Here is a 26,636-nt window from a genome sequence, read left to right on the forward strand (position 1 = left end):
CCTATCCTACCTGACCACCGTTGAACTACTCATGCAGTGATTTTTAATAGTCTACTCACTCCTCAAAGGTAACGAGAATGTGGTAACCACCTTACTTATTTAACTTACTGTACTCGTTACATTACTTTTTCGTTACACATCCCTAAAATTAGCGGTTGCCTCCTCTCTTTCCTTCATGAATCAGGATAAATCAGTTGCCTTCATTTCTCAGCTGTGTGTGGAGGACGATGACGAAGACTAATGTTACTTATGTAACTAACTGGTTTGTGGCCAATTTAACTTCAACGTTTACATTTAGTGACAAAAGTGACAAATTGCAAAAGTGACAATTTATTTTCGATTCGTAACTGTAATATTCTTACTGAAACTGGAATTGTAACTGTAGTGACCCTTTTTTGCTTATCAGTCAAGGGCACCTGGTTGCTGATGGTGAGGATGTTTCGACGCGTGTAAATGACATGTCCACTCCACTGCTTGATCCATTATAATCATAGTGCTGTTTATTGTTCACATTTTAAAGTCTACAGTTTCCAATACGAGCCAGACTTTTACCACTTTTCCAATAACTGTCTGCTTACCAATGCAGATGCAGATTTACCAGTTCAGAACGAAACAAACACCATTAAACGACACGACACGCCACGGTCTAAAACCGTTTGCTTCCCTCCATCAGCCACACCTGAGTGCCTCACCTGGCTGATTATATGACCTGTCACAGTTCACAGCAGGGATGCCCCAAGTAGTGGGAAGCTCACAGCACAAATAAATAAACAAAATACAAATGAAACACATGCACAGAAATGGCTCTTACAGTAACTACTTCGATACTAGTTGAAACACAATACCTGGTAAATTGGCTCCTCAAATATTTGATGATGGCGCGCGAGTTTGGAAATCATCCACTTTCACAACACATAGGTCTAGTGTAGCGTTACACTGCTTGGCAGGACTAACCAACAGTAGACCCTATCTCTGCCTGTCTCAACGTGCACTTTCTGGTAACTGGACTGAAGAACCACTTTATGAATGATCAACGCATTTTATATTTTGCCTATCTTCATGGATTACCAAATACCATGTAGGCTAAAACATTTATAGACTATCACTTCTGCAGTTTGATATTTGTTTGACTTGTTTCGAAATGTTCCGAAATCAACATCAAGGAACATGGTGTGCCCAAAGGATCACCAATAAAAAACATTAACCAACTGTTGTCAACTATTACGGAAGCATATTGCATTCACCAAAGAAAAAAAAAATTGGAGATGGTTCCTTGTAATGACGCATCTCATACTTATGACTTAGTATCTCATCTCGTAATTACGAGAAAACCTTTCTTGTAAGTATGAGAAAAGAATACTTCCGGTTTGGGTGTAGCTTGTAATGTCTCTTGATTCCATGATTAAACAGTGGAGAAGGATACATTTTGAATGCTTGCCACTTTCCACTTTAAGGTACAAAATGGCTTGTCGCTGGGGTGTTACCCCTAAATGGACATATGTGCCTTTTCAAAGGGTACATTGTTGTACCAAAGCATCACAGTAAATTTTGTCACTTGGGGTACATATTTGTTCCTTCAGAGGTACAGGTGATAAGGTACAAATATGGACCATACACAAGGGTACAATATTTGTACCCTAATAAGGTACAGACCCAGCGACAAGAATTTGTACCCTTTTTAGGTATGTTTGTACCTTGTTTCATTACAGTTAGGCTACCAATCAAAAACTAGAAAAGGTTCAGTTTTCTGAGAAAAAAAAAGAAGTGTGCTTACTTCAGTTTGAAAGGGCAGACAGGTAAATTCATTAGAGTTAAAATGTCTCTAACAGATCTTGAGCAGATCTGCTTAAGATGCAAAAAAAAGCCCTGCTTTCCCTCTGTCCCCCCTTCTCTGTCTGTCAGCCCTCTCTCCTCTATTCCTCCCCTCTCCCCTCCCTCCCTGTGCAGCTAAACAGTCGTTTGACTATAGAACTTTTTTTCAAAATCGGTTGTAAAAGAAATCAGCATTATCACTGGTCTAAATTTAAATAATTAGAATTACTGTGTTTGTTTGTTGTTGCTTAGCGTTGTGTTTTCTGATAAATGACTTACAAGGATTATAAACATTTTTGCCGTTTTCCTAAAGAGGTCAACGCCCTACACCAGGCATTGGTCAATACCAAGCATGTGACGCCCCTTGAACCTGATCGTAATCTGGGTGTGTTTTAATTCCTGAAGTTGTACCAGATTTGCAGCAGTCCTGGAAGACCTTCACAACAGGTAAGAGCGGCTTGTTTTTTTGTTTTGTTTTTTGCTCCAGACCTTTATTCGAGTCAAGCGACAGATGAAGAGAAAACAATGAGGACTTTGAATGAGGGTATGAATGGGATGTTTTTAATGACAGCTAAAGCATTCCAGACACACCGGCACTATTTTGCCATTAACCAGCAGTAAACTAGCAGTAAACTAGCCTATGGCATAAAAGGCAGTTAAGGGACTATTTTATTTTACTGACACATTTTGTTGACTACACCTCGAATTAACTAATTTCCATATAGGGAGCCATGTAGGCTAAGAGGCTATTAAACATTTCGGAACATTTCGGAACAAGTCAAACAAATATCAAACTGCAGAAGTGATAGTCTATAAATGTTTTAGCCTACATGGTATTTGGTAATCCATGAAGATAGGCAAAATATAAAATGCGTTGATCATTCATAAAGTGGTTCTTCAGTCCAGTTACCAGAAAGTGCACGTTGAGACAGGCAGAGATAGGGTCTACTGTTGGTTAGTCCTGCCAAGCAGTGTAACGCTACACTAGACCTATGTGTTGTGAAAGTGGATGATTTCCAAACTCACGCGCCATCATCAAATATTTGAGGAGCCAATTTACCAGGTATTGTGTTTCAACTAGTATCGAAGTAGTTACAATTCCAGTTTCAGTAAGAATGTTACAGTTACGAATCGAAAATAAATTGTCACTTTTGCAATTTGTCACTTTTGTCACTAAATGTAAACGTTGAAGTTAAATTGGCCACAAACCAGTTAGTTACATAAGTAACATTAGTCTTCGTCATCGTCCTCCACACACAGCTGAATACCATACCTGAATTTGTTCTTTGGTACGATCAAAATCTACGTGTGCTTGGAAGTATGCGTGGGGCAATACGCATGAAGTGGTTTCTACTTAAAATGCCTTATTCTTCAAGCAAAATCTATTAAAGCAGTCCCAGACCTCATTATCAACAACAAAATGTGTTTCAGTCCATTTGTAAGCCTAGTGATAATAACCATATTAACAAAGCTATAGGCCGATATGAACAAATGTATAGGCAATTATATTCAGTTGGAAACCTGAGTGATTAATTATTATATATATGCCTTATATATTATATTTATTGATCAATAAAGTTATCTTATCTTACCACAGGAGCAATAGACTGTGCGCATCAAAGCACTGTCTCCAAACGCATTTCCCCATTTAAATCGCGAACAATCCCAGCAAGCAATTTTGCGTTTCAAAGACGTCTAAAAGCCGTCTATACGTAGACCTGATGTCTAGGCTAAAACACGGCTACATTTGGGCTGTCAGTGAAAGTTTAGTAGACGTCTAACCATAGCCTAAGTATAGCCTAGCCATCAATTAGACAGCTATTGAGCGACTACATATATACGTCTGATAGACAACAAAATAATGGCTAAAGGATTCTTTTTACTCAAATATAACATGTTCTGATAATAAATGTCAATCCATCCAACAAACAACAAACAAGATAAATATATAAAGAATTTATTCCAAAAATTACATACAGGAACATTTTAAACAACTTAACATATTAAAACATGACAAATATATAATTAATTTATTACAAAAACTACAATCATGGAACATTTGAAACAACACAACTGCTAGGTGCGGCTAACCGCTAAGGCGAATGCTAACGCTAACAGGTAGGTTACGTTTTATTCGGGCACTGCACTAGTTTTAGGAAATACAGAAACAAATGCAACTTGAATACACATCGTCTGCTGCTGTGAAATGTGCATGAATAATGTGCATGAATATTGTGCCAGCACATGTGCTTTCTAGGTAGCATGTTAAGCTAACCACACTATGTCTTACTCACTGCTAACCGCTAAAAATGTCACGGTTCATGCACATGATAACAAATAATGTGGATACATATTGAACACATGACAAGACAAAAACACAGCGACTTACAAGATAAACCTAATAAGCCGTAAACGTGGCGTGAACTGCTCAGTTCTGCTCTGCCTCTGACTACTTCCTCCTCCGGGCGGAGCATTATGCCAGCTAACTGTCGAGTCTCGCGTTGCCAGTCGTCATGTGTCTCAAGCAGTACAGCTGCCCTCCAGCGGTTGAGAATCGTAATTAGGGCCCGAGCACGACCTCGTGCGAAGCCCTATCGTATTTCGTTCGTGGTCTTTTTCTTCTTCGCTCAAATAAATCGGATTTATGGGTCTTGCGCATGGGTGTGGCAAAACGGCTCGATAGCGCCCCCTACAAAATTTCAACGGAGTATCCCTCGCCGTACGTTTGTGCTAGACTTACGAAACTTGGTAGGCACGTGTATCATGTCCAGACTTAAAAAAAAGTCTGGCGGTACCATGCGCCTAAAACCAACAGGAAGTCAGCCATTTTGAATTGATTGTGACATTTTTGGGCGTTTTTGGCCATTTGCAGGGGTCGTACTTTAACGAACTCCTCCTAGGCGGTTGATAGGATCCACGTCAAACTTGGTCAGCGTGTATAAATGACCTGGATGATGAAAAGTTATCAAAAGCTTGAGTTTTCGTCACACGGCGTGGGTGTGGCGTGGCGAGGCGGCGAATTTCCTTGTTTCGCCGCGAAACAGGAAGTGGGTTGTAACACCACTGTACATGGTCAAATCTGGCCCAAACTTCACACGTTTGACTAGAGTCCAGGCCTGAAGACATCTACATGCCGATATTCAGTTATAGTCATAGCGCCACCTACTGGCAACAGGAAATGACATGTTTTAAACTTTGCTGTGCTTCTCCTAGCGGGTTGACCAGATCCACCTCAAATGTGGTCAGAAAAGCCGTAGGACCTTGATGACACTTAGTTGTGAAGATCGGGAGCTTTCGTTGAACGGCGTTGCCATGGCGGAACGGGGAATTTCGATGTTTCGCCAAGAAACAGGAAGCGGTGTTAACTTGAGTTTACACTGTCCGATCTGCACCAGATTTCACATGCTGGTCCAGAGTCCAGGCCTGGGGACATCTACAAGCCAATTAGGAGTCATAGGCATTGCGCCACCTACTGGTGACACGAAACAGGAAGTGGGTTGTAACGCGACTGTGCATGGTCAAATCTGGCCCAAACTTCACATGTTTGACTAGAGTCCAGGCCTGAGGACATCTACATGCCGATATTCGGTTATAGTCATAGCGCCACCTACTGGCAACAGGAAGTTGTGTGAACTTGAATGTACATTGTCCGATCTGCACCAGATTTCACATGCTGGACAAGAGTCCAGGCCTGAGGACATATACAGGCCAATTGGGAGTCACAGTCATAGCGCCACCTACTGGCAACAGGAAGTTGTGTGAACTTGAGTGTACATGTCCAATCTGCACCAGATTTGACATGCTGGACAACTGTCCAGGCCTGAGGACATCTACAGGCCAATTAGGAGTCATAGGCATTGCGCCACCTACTGGCGACAGGAAGTAAGCCTTGTGTGACAATCGTCATTGGATTTACATGGAATTTTCATGGTGTGGGCCACGTCGACCAATCAATGTCCAGTAACGAGGCCACGGCTGCTACACACCCCGACTGCAGCACACCCCGACTGTAGCACACCCCGACTTGCACACGGAGGCGAGGGCCCACTCATCACTGCTTGCAGTTTTAATTGCAGTTTGTATTTACTTATAAAATGAAAGAAAGTCAAATACGGAGAATGGTGTATATGAATGTGTGACAGCAAAAGCATAATGCTAATTTAAAGGTTAATGCTAACTTCGCCGGATGGGTTTAAGCAAGCTATACAGTAGCCGGTCCAATTGACCTAAATCGTGGCTACACATAGATCATTTCAATTAAATGATACTAATGTCAGTTTGTTTTCATAGTTGACTTGCTAACATGATCTGATGCCATGCACGTCACAAGTTGTGTGGGAAAACGACCAATTTTAACACTGTTTTGGTGGGATACACACAGCCGGTGATCAGGGCTATAGCCAAGCCGTTGAAATGACGGCAGTTGATTGCCTCGATTTCGCCGGATGGGCTAAAAGCAGACTACATGTTGCCGGTCCAATTCAGAGCTAAATCGTGGCTACACATAGACTATGTCAATGAAATGATACTAACACCTTGTATTTATTATTGACATTGCAAACGTGATGGGATATTATCCATCTCACAAGCTGCCTAGGCAAAAACGACAATGAAACAGTTTTGGCTAGAAGTGGGCTACAAATGGGCTACAAATAGCCGGCCAATTGGGAGCTAAATCGTGGCTACGCATAGACCATGTCAAAGAAATGAAACTAAACACCTTGTAATCACTGCTGACTTTGCTTACATGATGGAATATCATACATCTCGCAAGCTGCGTTGGCAAAAACTAAATCTAACCAATTTCAAGATAATTTTGGCTAGAAGTGGGTTACACATAGCCGGACTAAATCTGGGCTATATCTAGCCGAGACGTTGAAATTACGTCTATTGCTTGCTGGGGTGCGTCTCAAGCAGCACCTGCTCGAGACGCACGACACCCTGCTGTTCTGCAGCACCGAGTCGCGGCTCCCTCCTGGACAGCTGGAAACCACATGTAGGAGGTTTAGGTTGGCGTCACAAATTAATTGAATGTTTGTGGTGTGTTATCCCAGCAAGCAATAGACGTAATTTCAACGTCCAATTTTAAGTATGTGTGGCTCAGATGAGTGTGGATTAGATATATTGTTATTAAGAAGCATCCAGTCCTAGCCTGGTTCCAGACTCCTGACCCGCCCACTCTTCAGATTTGGTCGAGCGATTCAGAGTCTGCTCTATTCAACAGCGATTTCTCGATCGGAAAAGTGATCGGGCCAATGGCGTTTTGGCAGAATAATTTTTTTTTAAATCATTCCTTAAACATATTTTTGTGAAAAACCAACATTGTTGGTAAAGTTAGTAAATACACCCAGCACCAGTGTAACTGAAAATAACGTCAGAGCGGCCGGATACGTCAGTCACTAGTGATTGGTTCGTGGAAAATCAACCCACACACACACACACACACACACACACAGAGAGAAAACGGCTAACATGGAGGCAATGTCAGTCTAAATGTCAGGCTAATCCAGTCCAGTTTCCCTCTGGAATAGCATTTTAAAACATCTCTTTATGATTTCCTTTTTCTCGGTGATGACCAGGAACTAAGACATGGGTTGGTTTGTGTTGTTATTGGTTGTTGCACTTGATCATAAAATAAAGAATGTAGTGCAAACACTGTATTCTTCTCCTCCTTTTCAAAATCCTAATGGTTTTCTAAATAAGAGTTCAGACATGTAAAAGGTAACAGATTTTGGCGATTGTGTACAAAAATATCCCTGTGTTATATGTTGAACATCACATTGAGTTACATCACATTGACATTGTGTTACTGTATCATATTATGATGGGCAGTCACAGCAGTATGGCTGATCTTCATCTCTAATCACAATATGAGTCCAAGCGCAGTGAGTTTTGGGAGGGGTTGGTGCTTTAACACTAGACAGACCAGGTCTAACACAGTGATTCTCAGATGTAAAACTACCTGTCAACTGAAGGAAGTAAAGCATAACCACTATTTCCTTACATGACTTTGAAAGTCTAACACATTTAGAAAGCTGAGAGATTTCAGTTCTAACACTCGAAACAGGATTTAATTGACGGTGGCTTGGCCTCGGTAGTGTTAATAGGAGCCTACTGTCACTCTATCACTAGTGTATGCTAAAGTGCCAATCTACTAGGAACACATGCATAATTTGAGTGTCTATGTATAGCTAGAGGCACTAGTTTCAGCCATAATCCCTGACCAGCAGTTCTCAGGTGAGTTGGTGCCCTTGCAACATGCGAATGACGAGAGTAGCCTATTAGCACCACAATCATCTCTGTGCCTCCGGTAGATAGCTCTGTCTGGTGCACATAATAATGCTTTAGCATACAGTATGTTAAGTAAAATAGGCCTACAATTCTATTAATAGAATGCACTTTCAATGGCAGAAGATCTCTCTTCCTGTGAGACTTCAAGCATAACTTGATTTGTTTACAATGAAGTTAGCCAGAAAGCTAAAGTGATGAAGATTGAGATTTTGTTTTTATAAGTTATGAACCTACAGGCCATAGCATAACAAGACTAAGAGTCTAACAGTCCCGTGACGCTAAAGTTTGTGGAAGCGTCTGCTGAGATTTTACTTAAAGGGTAATTTCGGTATTTTTCAACCTGGACCCAATTTTCCCATCTTTTTGTGTCTAAGTGACTAAAGGGGACAACATTTTTTGAAATTGGTCCAGTATTGAGCGAGAGCGTGTCAGCCGGCCGCCGCGAAGCGGGCTGCAATGTAATCAGATGGGGCAAATGCGAACCGTCTGTATGTCCACTAAAAGTGCTTGTTTTTGCCACTGACAGGCTCAGATTGTTATTATAAGTGTCTGACAACATTATGGAAAGGACCCTACAGAGAAATAAAACATTTCCTTCAAAGGTATTGTTCAATGTACTGGTGTACAGAGAGACTGTACAGCTCTGCTGGGAGTGGGAGTACTATCAAGTACAAGTAAGAACCACTTTTGTTTCAGGCCCGCACAAAATAAAACACCTGACAAATTCTGGTAAAGTGTCTCCTATGATTATACATGAGAACATCTGATGTTTTCTATTGTGTTGTAGAAACAAATGATGGTGCAGTTTTTGAGGCGTCAGCAACAAAAGCAGGTCCCATCTGAGCTGACAGCTGAGGACATGACTGACTGGCTGGTGGAGCAGGGCAAGAAATCTCTGAGAGCGGTGAGACTCCTACTGAGACATACAGACAGTCCATCACTCAACCTACCATCAACTCTGCTCATGTTAAAGGAATAGTTCACCCAAAAATGAAAATTCAGTCATTATCTACTCACCTCATGCCAGTAGAAAATCGGTTTAATGTTTTATGTCCACTTTAGTCTCTGTTCTGTATGTATTCTGCACAGTGTAATACATGCAGTGTTTATAGTTAAAGATGGCACATTTTATGGCATTATTCATTATTATTACGGCATCAAACATTAATATGGGTGCTCACTTATTGAATTTGACAATTAAATACAAAGTAATTGCTTTAAAACAGTATTTCTAAACATCGAACAAAAAGTTCGGAAATTTGTGTTTGGTAGATTATTTCTCTGTTGTAACAATGCTTCTTGGCAATACATTTTATACCGTTGGAAAGCCTGTTTATTTCCCTTTTAAATGGTGCCTCATTTGTAAGGAACATGCATTTGTGGGATGAGCAGCACAGCTGAGTATGTGGGTTGCGCTCATGTAAAATTTGCCAAATCTTCTCTGCCAATGCCAAACAGCTTATTCTGCTGTTGCTATTGACTCTTGTTTTGAGCTTCCGGTACCCCCAGGTGCTGACAATCAGGTACCTGATTGGCACCTGATTGGCAGCACCTGTGAGCATGGGCCCTGCTACAGTGGTCAATTGGTGTCTGCTCCAAGAATCGGCATGCCACGTTTGTCTGATCTTGATAAGGCCTGTGTGATAGGGCAACTTCAAGCTGGTGTTCCACAAAAGCAAGTTGCGGCATTATTTGGAGTGAGCCATAGTACCATCTCCAAACTGAAGGCCAAGTTCCATGAAACGGGGGATGTCAGAGACAGACCGCGAAGTGGGCGTCCCAAGAAGACGACACCCCAAGAAGACCGGTTCCTCACCCTTTCAGCACTTAGGAACCGTAGGCTGTCTTCTACAGATTTGCAGTCAAGGTTTGCAGTGTGGCTTTGACGATATGGCACACGGCTCTCGGCCCAGACAATCCGGAACAGACTGCACGTGTGACGGGGTCAGTGCTATGGGTTCATGCATGTTTTAATTACTTTTTGCATGTTTTGGATTGTATGTCTTTTATTGTTTTGCTGTGGTTTTTTAATGATTCTTTTAATCAGTTGTTTTATTGGATTGCTGTGTTTTTATGGTTTTGCTTGTTATCGCATGCGGAAGTGTTTTTTCCTGACTGCCCTGAAGCACACAGGCACAGACCAACCCAGAAAACAATCAGCGAATTGGCAACAGGTGTGGAGCGCTGGTGAATTGGAAAACGGCAGAGATTAAAAGAGAGAGGAAGGAGCGAGCAGGCGAAGCAACAAAGAACTGCAAGGCGTCCCCTGCGGAACCCGCAGCTCAGAAGACGAGCCACCAGTCCAGCAGACGAGCCACCAGTCCAGCAGACGAGCCACCCTGGTAGCCCGAAGCGCAGTAGCCCGTGTCCGTTCCGCGTGAATACTCCAGCCTGGGTCGGTAGCGTAACGTTGCCGCCCAGGAAAACCGGGAGTATTTGTTACCAGTATTTTGCGGCGGACACCGAGAGGGCCGGCTGTGGGGCCGGGCAAGTAGGTGGTGTGCTAGAGTTGTGTCTGGAGGATACTGGCGGTGTTATCTGTTGCAGGACCCCGAACGAGTGGAGCCCCGGAGAGGAGACCGCGGCGGCCATAGCTGTTGGCGTGGGGAGGAAGACAGACCGCTGAGGGCTTCATGGCTGCCGACATTCATCGTGTGCTGGCATTCGTGTGGACTGGTGATCCCTTCAACGGCGAGACACTGACTGAATGGACTGATAAGGGGGATGTTTTAGCGTGCTTTTATTTTTAGATTTTAGGATTCCTAAACATTTTTATCTTTTTACATTTGTTTTATCATAATAAACCCTTTTAATTAGTTACCTCTGCGTTGTGGTTTTAACTCTGCTCACCCCTGATATTAAAAGAACCTGTGTAGCCGTTTTTTAATGGAGTCCTAGGCTCCTTCCAATTCCTAGGTGGCGTTGTTGGCATTTTAATCCTTTTTACGTTCTTAATATTTATTTTAACCATTGAGTTGGCCTAGCCACGGCACAGACTTTTCTGGCGTTGTCGGCAGGATCAGGTGCTTGAGCAGAGTTAACCAAGGGGTTTTGTTTTTGTTTTTTGTTTTAAAAGCATAAACATGATGATGCCTGTTTTTCCTGGTGCACCATGGGTGCCTAAGTTTGGGGGTCCTGATTCAGAACTCAAATATGGGGAATGGAAAGAACAGCTACAGGGGCTTGTGCAATATGCTGGGCTAACAGAACCACACAAAGTGGGTGTTTTAATGGGGGCATTGACCGGAGTAGCGAAGAGACAAATTCATGTCTTAGCTGAGGAAGAGCGTAATACAGCTGCCAAAATTTTTGTTGCACTTGACAAGATTTATAAAGGGCGGGTCCCAGTGTCAGCGGCCAGAGCACAGTTTTACGGGTGCCGGCAGAAGCCAGATGAACCTGTACAGTCTTATGTCCTCAGGTTAAGGGAGCTGTATTGCAGGCTGCAGCAACACAACCCGGACGGAGCCCCCCCCAATGAGCACCTGAAAGAACAGTTCCTGCTCGGCCTGGAGGAGGGACCCCTAACACAAGCACTGAGGAGATATGCCCGTCAACACCCAGAGGGAACGTTTGATGCCCTTCAACAAGAGGCCCTACTTTTAGAGGAGGACGGATGTGGACACCGGTGGTCGGAGGTAATATGCACAGCTGTGGGGGGGACCAATAATCTTCACTCTCACCAACAGAAGGCTGACTGGAAGGCTGAGCTGAAGCAAGAAATCATGATTGAACTGAAAGACCAGCTAAAGGACTGGACCCAAGAACTCCTTAGAGAGCTCAAACCAAGAAGCCCGCAATGTCAAACTGGTTATGCCCCACAGCGCAAGCCAGACCATAGACGAGAAGTGTCTGCAGCCTCCAATATGTGGTCAGCGGATGGTAAGCCCATTTGCAGACGTTGCCGACAAGCAGGTCACATTGCTCGATTCTGTAGAGACCGTAGTCAGCCTACACCGCCTTTAAACTAACCTCCCCCGCTACCGAGGCCCAGGCGGTGGGGTTAGAGCAGGAGGATGTATCACAAGGGCCCACTTCGGCTTTGATTGGATAATGTCCACATGTTGCGGTGGTAATGGGCGGTGTTGAAATGACAGGACTGTTGGACACTGGCTCACAAACTACCTTAATACAACATGGTGTCTTTGCTAAGCACTTCCCTGAGTATGCTGTTAAAGAACTCCCCTCAATGATTAAGCTTAAAGCCGCCAATGGTCTCTGTATTCCCTGCCTGGGCTACGTTACTATGGATTTTGAAATTGAGGGCCACCAAATTAACCAGCGTGGAGTTTTTGTTGTGGAAGATGAGTTTTCGTCTAACCCCCTCATCATAGGTATGAATGTGGTACGAGCGTGCTGGGATGCTGTATTTCAAAACCCAGATGGGCCAGTGTCTTTCTCTTGCCAGAACCCTAAGTTTCAGAGTGTCTGGAGGGAAGCCTTTGCAGTGTGCCGCAGAACTGTGGTGACCTCAGAAGATGGTTTCCTGGGTTATGTCTGGCCAGCCCGCCGCCAGGGAGTTACCATACCAGCCCGGAGTGAAGTGGTAGTCTGGGGACGCGCCAAAGCTGGAATGGAAGGGCGTGACTACTACGGGCTGGTTGAGGCACTCCAGGAGCCCGGTGCTGTTGCAGCAGCTCGAACAATATCAGTAGTAAGACGAGGTCGAGTTCCCATCCGCATTCGTAACCTGCATGATTTCCCTGTCTCCATAGGGCGCTACCAGAAGCTGGGCAGGCAGTTTCAGGTAGATGAAATGGACATCCATGGAGCACGTGATGTCAGCCTGAAGCCTGGTACTGATGGTGTGGTGGAGGTGGGGTTGATAGATGCCAGTGACGGGATGGAGGAAGATCAAGTGTTTGAAGTGCTGAAGCTGGCTGATCGACCGGACCTGGCCCAGGATGAGCAGGGTCAGTTAGCGGCTCTGCTGCACAAGTGGGAGAAGGTGTTTTCTGCCCACGAGGAAGACTTCGGGAGGACCGACGTGGTGAAACATTGCATACCCACAGGCGATGCAGCCCCCATAAGGGAACGTTTTCGTCCTTTACCACCCCTTCTGTATAGAGACATGAGGTCTCTCCTAGCAGGTATGTTGCAAGGTGGCATTATAGCAGAAAGTTCCAGCCCCTGGGCAGCTCCCATTGTTATGGTGAGGAAGAAAGATGGAAGTTGGCGATTCTGTGTTGATTATAGAAAGTTGAATTCTGTGACCCACAAGGATGCTTTCCCGCTCCCTAGGATTGAAGAAACCCTTACCTCGATGACCCAGGCAGAGTGGTTCTCCACCTTGGACCTCGCCAGCGGTTACTGGCAAGTAGAGGTAGACCCACAAGACCGGGAGAAAACCGCTTTCACCACCCCCCTAGGTCTGTTTGAGTTTCAGCACATGCCCTTTGGCCTGTGCAACGCACCAGCAACATTCCAGCGCCTAATGCAACAGTGTCTCAGTGGCCAAATAACAGAGTCTTTGTTGGTCTACTTGGATGATATTATTGTGTACTCCCCTGATTTTGCTACACACCTGAAACACTTAGAGGCGGTGTTTGAGCGCCTATGGAGGCATGGCCTGAAGTTGCGACCTGACAAGTGTAAGCTCTTCCACAGACAGGTGAAATTCCTGGGCCATGTAGTTGACCAAAAGGGAGTTATGCCAGACCCAGAAAAAGTATCTGCTGTTGTTGATTGGCCAGTCCCTACTACAGCCAAAGAACTAAAGGCCTTCTTAGGCCTGGCCGGGTACTACAGACGGTTTGTCCCTGGGTTCGCTAAGGTCGCACGACCACTAAACTCGCTCCTAATTGGCATACCAAATGATAAGCGGTTGAGCTCCCGTCCTTTAAGTTGGTCGGCAGAGGCCCAAGCAGCCTTCGACAACTTAAAACACACACTAACAGAGGCCCCAATCCTTGCCTATTTTCCAGGCCTTTTCTTCTTTATACAGATGCCAGCCACCAAGGTTTGGGAGCAGTATTGGCTCAAGCCCAAGAAGGTAAAGAGCGAGTAATTGCTTATGCTAGTCGGAGCTTACATCCCACCGAACGTAACGATGCCAATTACAGCTCTTTCAAATTGGAACTGCTAGCCTTAAAGTGGGCAATTACGGAGAAATTCAAAGACTATTTGACTGGGGCTAAGTTTATTGTATATACAGACAATAACCCTGTTGCTCATTTACAGTCCGCAAAGTTGGGTGCAGTGGAACAGCGCTGGGTGGCCCAGCTGGCATCCTTTGACTTTGAAGTGAAGTACCATGCCGGAAGGGAGAACACAAATGCGGATGCTCTCTCTAGCTTTCCTGCAACTGGCGCACTACAAGGGAGGACGACCACCAATGCGGCAGAGGTTGTTACATTAGCGGTAGTGGGACAAGAGGATGCCTCCCCGGAACAGAATGAAGGCTGGATGGTTGAACAACAGGCCGACCCAGACATTCAGGCTGTACTACACACGCAGCCAATCTCCGGGCTCATGGGGCTGCCAGGAGGCCTGCCATGACTGCCCTTCACCGTCAGGCCCGTTTGCACTGGTGTCGGCAACACCTGCACTGGAACCTGAACATGTGGAGGAACGTTATGTTCAGCGTTGAGTCCAGATTCTGCCTACGGAAGTTGGATCATAGGGTCAAAGTGTGGAGAAGACGGGGAGAACGCTATGCTGATTGCTGCACCGATAGAGTAACACCTTTTGGTGGAGGCAGTGTGATGGTGTGGGGCGGCATCTCCATCACTGGAAAAACGAGGCTTGTCATCATCGGAGGCAATCTCAATGCAGAGAGATATCGAGATGAGATTCTGCAACCAGTGGCGATCCCATATCTCCACAGTCTGGGACCGAACTCCATCCTCCAAGATGACAACGCTCGCCCCCACAGAGTGGGGTTTATCAGAGACTACCTCCAGAATTTGGGAGTAGAGAGAATGGAATGGCCTGCCAACAGTCCTGACCTCAACCCAATTGAACACTTATGGGATCAGCTTGGGCGTGCTGTTCGTGCTAGATTGACCGACACAACCACGTTGGCTGACTTGCGACAAATCCTGGTTGAGGAGTGGAATGCCATCCCACAGCAGTGTGTGACCAGGCTGGTGACCAGCATGAGGAGGAGGTGCCAGGCTGTTGTGGCTGTGTATGGTTCTTCCACACGCTACTGAGGCTCCTGACTGTTTGTTAAATGAATAAATTGTAAAATTGCCAATATGTCTTGTTTCTTCCTTGTTACTGATAGACTTCAATCATCCAATCCACCAAACAACACCAAACAAGAGTCAATAGCAACAGCAGAACTAGAAAAGGTTAAATTTTCTGAAGAAAATTTGTGTGCTTGCTTCAGCAAGAGGAGGCTGAAGACAGTTGAATTTCATTACAAAGAGTTTAAATGTCTGTACATTTTGAGTATTTCCATCTGGTGTTTGAAGTAGTAGCTGAAGTTATAGTTGTAGTACTATCAGTAGCAAGAGTGAAAGTGTTTGAAGTAGTAGCTGAAGTTACAGTTGTAGTAGTATCTGTAGAAAGAGTAAAAGTGTGAAAGTGTTTGAAGTAGTAGCTGAAGTTGTAGTAGTATCAGTAGAAAGAGTAAGTGAAAGCCAGTGCAAGTCTATAAAACAGCTAGAGTGGAGTAGAGAGACTGCTGAAACTGTAGTAGCTGCAGTAGTAGGAGTAGTACTACAACACAGAAGTTTCACTGTTTGAAGCAGTTAAAATGTGTAACTGAACAGTAGTAGGAACGCTACTAGTATTAGAAGTACTAGTAGTAGCAGTATTAGAAATAGTAAATGTAGCAGTAGCAGTGTTAGAAGTAGCAGTATTAGAAGTAGTAGTAGCAGTAGCAGTGGTAGAAGTAGTAATACTAGTAGCAGTATTAAAAGTAGTAGTAGTAGCATTAGTAGTAGTAGCAGTATTAGAACTAGTAGTAGTAGTAGTAGTAGCAGCAGTATTAGAAGTAGTAGTAGTAGTAGTAGTAGCAGTACTAGTAGTATTAGAAGTAGAAGCATTAGCAGTAGCAGTATTAACAGAGAGAGAGAGAGAGTGGGTTTGGCCCCAGCATGTGTATGAAAATGGAGAAGTGCAGAGAGCAGGACAGCTGCATTAGAGCTGCAGCAGAGGCGCAAGTGGAGCTCAAACGCTCATAATTCAAAAACTACAAATCCCATCACTCAGATATTTACATTGTGAGAAAGAGCAGGACTGGCTGAACATTTTAGTGTGTAATATATGCATGTAGTCTTAAAATTGTGGAAATTGTGACAGTTCAAATATGTGTAAACAGGAAAAATCTGTTCATAAAAGCCAACAACAGTATAGCAGTAGTGTTGAACAAACCATCATAGCTCAAAAACTACAAATGCCATCACTTGGATATTTACATTGTGAGAAGACGTGTGTGAACATTTTGATATATAATATATGTTTGTAAGGTGAAAATTGTGGGAACTACTACAGTTTAAATACTGAATATGCAGAAAGACAAAGCTGTTTAAAGTCGGCAAAATGACTGTAAAACCCAAGTGCTGTCAAAATTGTGGGAATAGTGACAGTTTAGAAATGTGTCACAGACACAGCTGTTCAAAGGAGTGAAAATTGCTGTAAAACACAGTTTTCGACTGGTGTTGAACAAACGTCCCTAACTCAAAAAGTATAAATGTTATGACTTAGATATTTACATTGTGAGTGGCAGAAGGAGTAGCTGAACAGTTTGACATATAAAATGTATATATACTGTGAAAATTGTGGGAGTCATGACAGTTTAAGGAATTTGAATATTCAGTTAAAAATCACAGCATCTGAAGTCTGAAGAGTTGCTAGAGTGGGGATGACATCACGCACTCTAGCGATCTGAACATTCCGCCATTCATTTCTATGGGGAAAAAAATCGCGTTTAAACGTAAATTGCGAAAAAACTAAACATCGGAATGCTTATAAAAGTAATAGCACGCTATTCCCGAACATGCTGAACGTTTGAGAGTTTGAACCGCGTCGATAGCTCAAACGATTCAAGCCGCATTAAAGTTTAAAAAAGTGTCCGGAAGAAAAATAATAATAAGTAAGGAGAATAACAATAGTTTGCTTGCTGAAGCAAGCACACTAATAAGCTCTTTGGCATTGGCAGAGAAGATTTGGCAAATTTTACATGAGCGCAACCCACATACTCAGCTGTGCTGCTCATCCCACAAATGCATGTTCCTTACAAATGAGGCACCATTTAAAAGGGAAATAAACAGGCTTTCCAACGGTATAAATTGTATTGCCAAGAAGCATTGTTACAACAGAGAAATAATCTACCAAACACAAATCACACAAATTCCGAACTTTTTGTTCGATGTTTATTTTAAAATCTTGCGCTTTTATTTGGAAGGCTAAACGGACAAACCGGAAGTCCTGTTTCTGGTAATTCGAGCTAGTTTTACCTATCAAACGGGGTGCGCGCAAACGTGACGTTTTTTAAATCTAGAGCTAGAGCTAGCTAGAGTGGCGATTTCAGTTGAGCGGAATGAATGTTAAATGCTCACTTTTCCACTGGATTACTTCGACAGGCAGAGACTATGTCGCACCAGCCGCCGCTGCTGCCGTCGCCACCGGGCGCATTGTGGCTGTCATCGGTGCCGTCGTCGACATCCAGTTTGACGAGGGCCTCCCTCCCATCCTCAACGCCCTGGAAGTCACCGGCCGTGAGTCCAGGCTAGTCCTGGAGGTAGCACAGCATCTTGGTGAGCATCTTCGGATATAGCCTGCAGTCTTTGTACTTACATGGGTCAGGTGTGTGACTGCTGCTGTAACTGGGTAAAATGCAGTAAAAGGGCTGTTCATTGACTGGAAGACTGTACAGTAGCAATTCAATATTTGAATCCTGTTTCTGTCGTGTCCTCAGGAGAGAACACAGTGCGTACCATTGCTATGGATGGTACCGAGGGTCTGGTCCGTGGACAGGGAGTCCAGGACACTGGTGCCCCCATCAGAATCCCAGTGGGTCCCGAAACCCTGGGCAGAATCATGAATGTCATCGGTGAGCCCATCGACGAGAGGGGTCCCATCTCCACCAAGCAGTGAGTTCATGTTTTGCATAACTGCACAATTCCAATTATAGTTAATTTGTTGCATTTCATGAGGCTTGAGAGAAGACGGGATTGAAAATGAAAGTACAAAAGCAAGGTCAATATAAAAACAATCTAACATGCAGCAAAGCAATACAAGGGCAGCAGTGATGCAGTAGGCATTAGGTAGAAGACATGGTGACGATAGAGGGTGCAAATGTCTATTGGTCTGCAACTTGCTTCTAATTTTGCTGTTTGATTTATTAGTCATATATAGATGAAGTGACTGGAAAACAATGTTTTTCCCAGGACTGCCCCCATCCACGCTGAGGCCCCTGAATTCACTGACATGAGTGTGGAGCAGGAGATTCTGGTAACTGGCATTAAGGTGGTCGACCTGCTGGCCCCCTACGCCAAGGGAGGAAAGATCGGTATGTGCGATAGAAGTTTTGTTCATGTGTGCGACAAACTTTGGCAGGATAATGTACAGGATTAATGGGACCGATTTGAATACTTGGGATGTTTGTAGTGACTTTGCAATATAAAATCAGTGTGTAATGCTTATCTGCCATGTTTTTTATCGGCACAGGTCTGTTCGGTGGTGCCGGTGTGGGCAAGACTGTATTGATCATGGAGCTGATCAACAATGTGGCCAAGGCCCATGGTGGTTACTCGGTGTTCGCCGGAGTGGGAGAGCGCACCCGTGAGGGAAATGACTTGTACCATGAAATGATTGAGTCTGGTGTCATCAACCTGAAGGACACCACCTCCAAGGTGAGGATTGTAGCAAGCCTCCATAAGAAAAAGTAAACTAGCCCTGAGTAGTAAAACATGACTATTGGTCTTTAATTGGAAGGGTGGGTTTGACAGTGACCCCATGTCCTTGTGAATGTTGACAGATATCTGTACCTGACCTCCACTCTCCTCCCCACTAGGTGGCGCTGGTGTACGGACAGATGAACGAGCCCCCAGGCGCCCGTGCCAGAGTGGCTCTGACTGGACTGACTGTGGCCGAGTATTTCCGTGACCAGGAGGGTCAGGATGTGCTGCTCTTCATCGACAACATCTTCCGCTTCACACAGGCTGGCTCTGAGGTCCGTACAGTCCCAAAATAGTTTGTCTACCAGTGGCCAAGTTGCAGAGGCAAAGTTTTACAGAAATGTTATGGGATTAGTTTATTGTGATAAACAGGGAGTCTCTAATGTTGCAGTTGACAAATTTGGATTAAAATGCAACTTAGTTAACACTCTGACATCCCTGTCTAGACACCAAAGGTTGGTGAAGATAAAAACATCTAATGCTTGATGCTGATACCAAGTTAGGGATGTGTCAATAATTCGATCATGAGGATCTCAATGTTTGCATTTGATGTTTTATCAGACTGACTTGATTTGGAAATGCTTCGTATAATCAATATCTTCCACATGTATGTACATGCTTGCATGTAAAAATGTCAAATTATATAATGACATATTTAACCTATTACCTATATTTAAGTAAAGGCTTGTTTTGTGGTTAATAAGTTATTTTGCCCATAGCCAAATAAGCTTATGTTGAATTTTCGCTTGTTTACACCAACTAGTCAAGTTCGTCATTCAGACCATCCATTGACTAGTCAGCCATGGGGGAAAAAAATAGACTTTTGCACATCCTAATACCAAGTCCTCTCCTGACCTCTCAGGTGTCTGCCCTGCTGGGTCGTATCCCCTCCGCTGTGGGTTACCAGCCCACTCTGGCCACTGACATGGGTACCATGCAGGAGAGAATCACCACCACCAAGAAGGGTTCAATCACCTCTGTGCAGGTAAGCAAAGAGCTCAAGAAGTTCATTTGACACTCTAGCTGTGTCATGGCATTACATGCACTTGCAAAAACATCTTAAGGACATTGGTAATGGCTGTAGAATAATGGATACTAAACTGTTATATAGTACTTCATCATTGCCAACAGATGCCATGCTATGACAGTGTTACAGGTACTTGGCCTTTTAGGAGCATGTATTTGAAACGACAAATTGGTGATGGGAGAATACTGGCTAAAACCATTGATTTACTCTGATCATATAGTATTGCGGCAACAAGAAGGCTAGTACTAGCATGTTAAAGTGACGAAGCCTCAAGAAGCCTTCAGAAGGCCGCGAAGCTGGCTGAGGAGCACTCATAAACGTCTAAACAATCTAACTGTTTAAGAAATTGAGGAAAAGGGGAAAGGAAGGAGGGGTCGTGTGGTAGGAGCACTTGGTTTGTAAAACATGTCACAATGCAGATGTACCTGTCATGTCATCTTGAAAGAAAAGTTCTATTTAATGTTTCCAATGAAAAAGAGATGGAATAAAGGTCTGTCTTTACATAAAACTACAACTTGTGTCAACTGTATATTTCCTAGGCTTTTAATATGTTGTAGTGAAGAAAATCTTGTTCCTAATGGGTTGTTTCATGAAATGGCTGTCCTCATCCACTTTGACCACAAGATGGCACTCATGGGCCATGTTGAGCTAGCTGTACTGTCGCAGTTCATTGTCACAAACTGAAATAAAGCAGTTGACAAAGATGGGAAGTGTTGTTTTTGTTTCTAGTTCACAGACTTTGCGGTGACATACGTTGTTTCCTAATACTAATTGTCAGGATTTCTGTTTAAGAAACTTCACTCTGTGGGTTTTTGATTCATGACAAACTTGTTGCTGTCACAGCCTGAATCACAGAAACAACACTTGAGAATTGCAGTACTGGGTGTCAATAAATCAAATGATAAAAACAATACACTGACAATTAAGATTGTTGCTGCCGAAGAGGCTTATCATTGCCCGTAATTAAGACAACAGTGTTCCTTCTACAATATTGAGGCTGTAAAATGATTTCATATTCACAAAGTCTACCTCATATTGCCCAGGGCTGCAGTGGTGGATTATGAGTGCAGTTTATTACATTAATCACTGTTGGGAATCCTATGAAAGAATTTCAGAGCACTTAAACAAGTAGGCCTAAATTTCATTCACTATTGATAACTATGGTCAATTCTCAAAGTGTTGAACTTCCCCACTGTTGGCTCATGTCCAACTCTAGCTGGAGCTCTTAGTTTAGGACAAAGGTCAATTGCCTAAAATTACCCACTTACACATCAAACACAAAAATGAACTAAGGTAACATTGAGCTGTTTGGGTACAAGCCCACTATGGAGAGTTAATTAAGTTTTTTCCTCATGACTGATGGCTGAGAAATGCTAGGTGCTGCTCATTATAGAAGAGGATGAACATGGAATGAAAACATTTCAAAAATGTACTGTGTGTAAGTGTTTAAGGTATGCATTTTTGCACATACATTTTAGACGCTTGTTATACTGAACTTTGACACTGTACTAATCTTACTTATAATCCTTTTAGAATTTAAGCAACACCAATTTTCTCCTGCAATTTCTGCACATTTGTTAATCATTTCTTTGTTGAATTGCGGGTTAGATATTTATTGCTGTATCCTTAACCTTTCACACACACCTATCATCCCAAGGCCTAGATAAGTTGGAACAAGCCTCAATCTACCTGCAGATAAGTTGGTTTTCAATTTGCCCAGCCCTTCCTGCTTTTTGTGAGAAAGCCTCATGTAGCTGCACAATTCTTTACAAATGACAACATATATGAAGTCCTTGCTCTAGAGGAGGCAAGCAAACAAAGTATAGTTTTAAGTGGTATTATTTATGTCACAATATTGCTCATCAAACAAATGTTGGCTCTTCAATAGTGAATTTGGAATATGGCTTTGGCTAGGAATTAAAAAAATACATGAATACATTGGTCAGTTGCATGGCCTGTATTACGGCCTGTGGGGAAATGGATAAAAACAGGCACATCTTAAGACCAAATATCCTCATTATATTAGTATGGGCCTTATCGGACAGACTTTGCGATGGGAATGGCCTCTTTGGACATGAGGTAATCGGACAAGCAGCTTGGCATGTAGGACAGCGGCAGCCAGAAGAGCTTGGCGTCCCAGCCGGAGGAGTAGCGGGTCCGGGGCCGGACTGCAGACACGGCATGCTCCATACAGCTGACCACCTTCATCAGGTCCGCATCAACTATCTTGGCCAGCTTCTGCTTCATCATCTTATCCACTAGGAGGGAAAACAATGCCACACATTGTAACTTTATCTGTGTCATTTAAACCGAATAGGATGTTTCAGATTTCTTCAGTTAAAAAACCAAAAAACCAAAAACAATACACCAAATGAAATTGTCCAGTCTTACCCTTATCTAGATAATCAGCCCCATAGTCATCTCTGACCTCCTGGGTCATTTTGTCCCACAGCATCTTCACATTTTTGAGCAGCATATTATGGTCAGTCACATTTGTCTTGAAGAAGCCTGGCTCAATACAGAGGACCTTGACACCAAAAGGAATCATATTTAACCTAAAAAAAAAAAAAGCTCCTCGATCAATGTGTTCAATGTGATCAATGTGGCTGATTGTATTTGAAGGAAAAAATCTTGTCATTGTGTATTGATAAATTGTGTGACTCACCTGAGGCTGTCGTTGAAGGCCTCCACCCCGTACTTGGAGATGGCGTACGGGCCTCCCACCACACTGATCCTCCCGAACACGCTGGCGACGTTGACCACCCTCCCCCTGGCCTTCTTAATCAGCGGCAGGACACTCAGCGTCACGGCGATCACCCCGTTCAAGTTCACATCCAGCATGGACTTGTAGTCGTCGATGGTCAGCCAATCGCAAGGGGCAGAGGGAGTGCCAACGCCCGCGTTGTTCACCACAGCCCAAAGGCCTAGGAGTGTTTTTAAACCGTTATTTACCCAACCAACCTGCCTAGTTTCTGTAATAACGGATGACTAACCGGAAGTTCTAGTAATGGAAGGAAGTGGAGTTGTTGTTGTTGCCTTATTTATGTTTACACTGGATGAAGTGAGCAAGAGAGAGAAATGGAGTACATCAAATTCCATCATTAAAACCATTACAGTGTCTTTGTTGTCAATGGTTCAAAGACAAAAGAAGAAGTAATACACTTTCAGGAAAAGGGGTTATATATGTCTAACCAAGATCTCTCAACAAATATCTATGTGCAGTATCAAACTAGTGAGTACCATACTGTTTTACTGACCACCAATTAATTTTATGTAATCTTGAGCACATTATGTACATTAGTACATTATGAAAAGAATGTACAACGTGATACTGTGTTCCTGTGAAAAGGAGTAGCAAAGGTTTTCCTGCATGTTGATTATATTTCAGAGTCTGTTTAGTAAAGTAAGACCGGCTGCTGGTAACAATGTTGTGGGTTGTGTAGACTGCAGGGATCAAATATCACAGTGTGTTACGTTGGGGTTGTGCATACCTACAAAAGAGCAGTATTTAGCATTATTACACTTGCTATAACAAGGATTCAAGCCAGACCAATGTGAAACAACTTATACTGTCACAGCATTGTTTTCCTCCCAAATGAAGAAACTGGTTATTCCATGGCTGTAAATTTAAATGGAAATATGTGAGAGAGATAGTTACAAGTGGTCTGTCATCATTAACACTCAACACTCACCGCGCTCCCCCACTTTCTCCTTGATCATTGCCGCAACTTTGCTGACGCTGTCGTTGTTTCTAACGTCCAGGTGCGTGGTGATCAGCTTGTCGGAGCAGGACTTCTTCAGGTCCTCCTCCCCTCTCTCTGTGTAGCAGGAGGCGATCACTCTGAAGCCCAGCTTGTCCAGGTGCCGGGCCAGGAGGTTGCCGAAGCCCGAGTCACAGCCGGTGATGTACACATACTTGCCGGCCTTGTCGGAGACCCTGGGCATCTCCCTGACCCAGCGGTACAGGTAATAGACGACCACCAGCCCCAGGAGGTACAGGTACATGACTGCAGGACACAAGAGGGAAACTGCTTCATATCTTTTTGCCGTGTTTTGGCCCCATTTTTACTCACCACAGACCTCAGCATTGTCTAGGAGTATGAAGGGTGTGTGCCAATACGAAGTTATGTAAAGGAGGAGAAACTCTGGCTAGAAGTGTAATGACACATTAATAAGACCTACAGGCTCACCATGTGTTCATAGTATTAGCAGTAGCAGTAGCACTGGTTCTGAAAGAGTAAAAGAGTGAAAGAAAAAGTGAAACAGTTACAGAAAGTTAAAGAAAGTGAGTTGAAGTAGTAGTTTCAGTTGAAGTAATAGTTGCAATAGTAGTTGAAGTGAAATTCAAAGTGTTGAAGTAGTACTAATAGTAGAAGCAGCAACAGTGGTAGTAGTAGCAGTAGTAGTAGTGCTAACAGTAGTTGAAGTGTTTTAGAGTTTTTAATGTCAAGTAATGTCACATTTAACTCAAGCTTGTGCTTTGGTTTGCAAAACAACATGCAAGAACATTTTACTACTGTTCTACAATTATTGAGAAAACTATTAAAAAAATAACCAAAAAAAAGTTTTAATAAAGATGATTTAAAGTGACAACATTGATGAATCCCATTTGACACAGAAATAGTTTATTTGCATTTTATCCAGACTCCAACATGAATAATTCAGTGGCTCAGTTTGACCCTAAGCAGATACATTTACCCACTTGCTAGGATCAATTTACCCCCAACCTGGGGCAAATTGAGCCATAAGGGACTGTTTTTTTTGTTCTTTTTTAAGAAGTTGTATTTTCACTCTTCTTTCATTTATCTGCATTCTTACCATTCTTACCTGAAATGTGGGTGGGAGCATTTGTTTTAGTTCTGTCTCATTTTTCCTTGCCAAGATAACAATTTCAGTAAAACCTGCTCATCTTACCCCGCTCTCCCCTATCCTACCTGACCACCGTTGAACTACTCATGCAGTGATTTTTAATAGTCTACTCACTCCTCAAAGGTAACGAGAATGTGGTAACCACCTTACTTATTTAACTTACTGTACTCGTTACTTTACTTTTTCGTTACACATCCCTAAAATTAGCGGTTGCCTCCTCTCTTTCCTTCATAAATCAGGATAAATCAGTTGCCTTCATTTCTCAGCTGTGTGTGGAGGACGATGACGAAGACTAATGTTACTTATGTAACTAACTGGTTTGTGGCCAATTTAACTTCAACGTTTACATTTAGTGACAAAAGTGACAAATTGCAAAAGTGACAATTTATTTTCGATTCGTAACTGTAACATTCTTACTGAAACTGGAATTGTAACTACTTCGATACTAGTTGAAACACAATACCTGGTAAATTGGCTCCTCAAATATTTGATGATGGCGCGTGAGTTTGGAAATCATCCACTTTCACAACACATAGGTCTAGTGTAGCGTTACACTGCTTGGCAGGACTAACCAACAGTAGACCCTATCTCTGCCTGTCTCAACGTGCACTTTCTGGTAACTGGACTGAAGAACCACTTTATGAATGATCAACGCATTTTATATTTTGCCTATCTTCATGGATTACCAAATACCATGTAGGCTAAAACATTTATAGACTATCACTTCTGCAGTTTGATATTTGTTTGACTTGTTCCGAAATGTTCCGAAATGTTTAATAGCCTCTTAGCCTACATGGCTCCCTATATGGAAATTAGTTAATTCGAGGTGTAGTCAACAAAATGTGTCAGTAAAATAAAATAGTCCCTTAACTGCCTTTTATGCCATAGGCTAGTTTACTGCTAGTTTACTGCTGGTTAATGGCAAAATAGTGCCGGTGTGTCTGGAATGCTTTAGCGGTCATTAAAAACATCCCATTCATACCCTCATTCAAAGTCCTCATTGTTTTCTCTTCATCTGTCGCTTGACTCGAATAAAGGTCTGGAGCAAAAAACAAAACAAAAAAACAAGCCGCTCTTACCTGTTGTGAAGGTCTTCCAGGACTGCTGCAAATCTGGTACAACTTCAGGAATTAAAACACACCCAGATTACGATCAGGTTCAAGGGGCGTCACATGCTTGGTATTGACCAATGCCTGGTGTAGGGCGTTGACCTCTTTAGGAAAACGGCAAAAATGTGTATAATCCTTGTAAGTCATTTATCAGAAAACACAACGCTAAGCAACAACAAACAAACACAGTAATTCTAATTATTTAAATTTAGACCAGTGATAATGCTGATTTCTTTTACAACCGATTTTGAAAAAAAGTTCTATAGTCAAACGACTGTTTTGCTGCACAGGGAGGGAGGGGAGAGGGGAGGAATAGAGGGAGGAGGGAGGACGGAGGGCTGACAGAAAGAGAAGGGGGGACAGAGGGAGCACATTTGCATACATTGCGGGAAAGCAGGGCTTTTTTTTGCATCTTAAGCAGATCTGCTCAAGATCTGTTAAAGACATTTTAACTCTAATGAATTTACCTGTCTGCCCTTTCAAACTGAAGTAAGCACACTTCTTTTTTTTCTCAGAAAACTGAACCTTTTCTAGTTTTTGATTGGTAGCCTAACTGTAATGAAACAAGGTACAAACATACCTAAAAAGGGTACAAATTCTTGTCGCTGGGTCTGTACCTTATTAGGGTACAAATATTGTACCCTTGTGTATGGTCCATATTTGTACCTTATCACCTGT

At 43.1% G+C, this 26,636-nt stretch overlaps 2 protein-coding genes across 2 annotated transcripts; one reads left to right on the forward strand and one right to left on the reverse strand.

The window, feature by feature from the left end:
* Window positions 1-17,593: 17,593 nt before the first annotated feature.
* LOC139648313 (ATP synthase subunit beta, mitochondrial-like) lies at window positions 17,594-20,684 on the forward strand. The gene is made up of 6 exons (XM_071524393.1): window positions 17,594-17,810; window positions 17,972-18,146; window positions 18,444-18,565; window positions 18,724-18,908; window positions 19,070-19,228; window positions 19,816-20,684. Exons 1-6 carry the CDS (start codon window positions 17,594-17,596, stop codon window positions 19,966-19,968), a joined length of 1,011 nt encoding a protein of 336 aa, XP_071380494.1. The 3' UTR covers window positions 19,969-20,684.
* A 151-nt stretch (window positions 20,685-20,835) lies between these two features.
* On the reverse strand, window positions 20,836-25,980 carry LOC139648294 (retinol dehydrogenase 7-like). The gene is made up of 5 exons (XM_071524368.1): window positions 25,929-25,980; window positions 23,673-23,987; window positions 22,646-22,904; window positions 22,372-22,535; window positions 20,836-22,238 (listed from the first exon to the last, which is right to left on the reverse strand). Exons 2-5 carry the CDS (start codon window positions 23,983-23,985, stop codon window positions 22,015-22,017), a joined length of 960 nt encoding a protein of 319 aa, XP_071380469.1. The 5' UTR covers window positions 23,986-23,987; window positions 25,929-25,980; the 3' UTR covers window positions 20,836-22,014.
* Window positions 25,981-26,636: the final 656 nt, after the last annotated feature.

The sequence above is a fragment of the Centroberyx affinis genome, unplaced genomic scaffold, assembly GCF_046629955.1.
Source record: "Centroberyx affinis isolate AG114_WGS23_722 - 3 ecotype Tasmania unplaced genomic scaffold, CSIRO-AGI_Caff_v1 ptg001190l_1, whole genome shotgun sequence".
NCBI classification, from domain to species: Eukaryota; Metazoa; Chordata; class Actinopteri; order Beryciformes; family Berycidae; genus Centroberyx; species Centroberyx affinis.

Coding starts and splice junctions, on each gene's coding strand:
- LOC139648313 (XM_071524393.1), top strand. CDS start 17,594: ATGAATGTTAAATGCTCACTTTTCCACTGGATTACTTCGACAGGCAGA. Junction 18,147..18,443: donor GGTCCCATCTCCACCAAGCA/GTGAGTTCATGT, acceptor TGTTTTTCCCAG/GACTGCCCCCATCCACGCTG. Junction 18,909..19,069: donor TGAAGGACACCACCTCCAAG/GTGAGGATTGTA, acceptor CCTCCCCACTAG/GTGGCGCTGGTGTACGGACA.
- LOC139648294 (XM_071524368.1), bottom strand. CDS start 23,985: ATGTACCTGTACCTCCTGGGGCTGGTGGTCGTCTATTACCTGTACCGC. Junction 22,905..23,672: donor GGAGAAAGTGGGGGAGCGCG/GTGAGTGTTGAG, acceptor AAACACTCCTAG/GCCTTTGGGCTGTGGTGAAC. Junction 22,239..22,371: donor GGCTGATTATCTAGATAAGG/GTAAGACTGGAC, acceptor TTTCCCTCCTAG/TGGATAAGATGATGAAGCAG.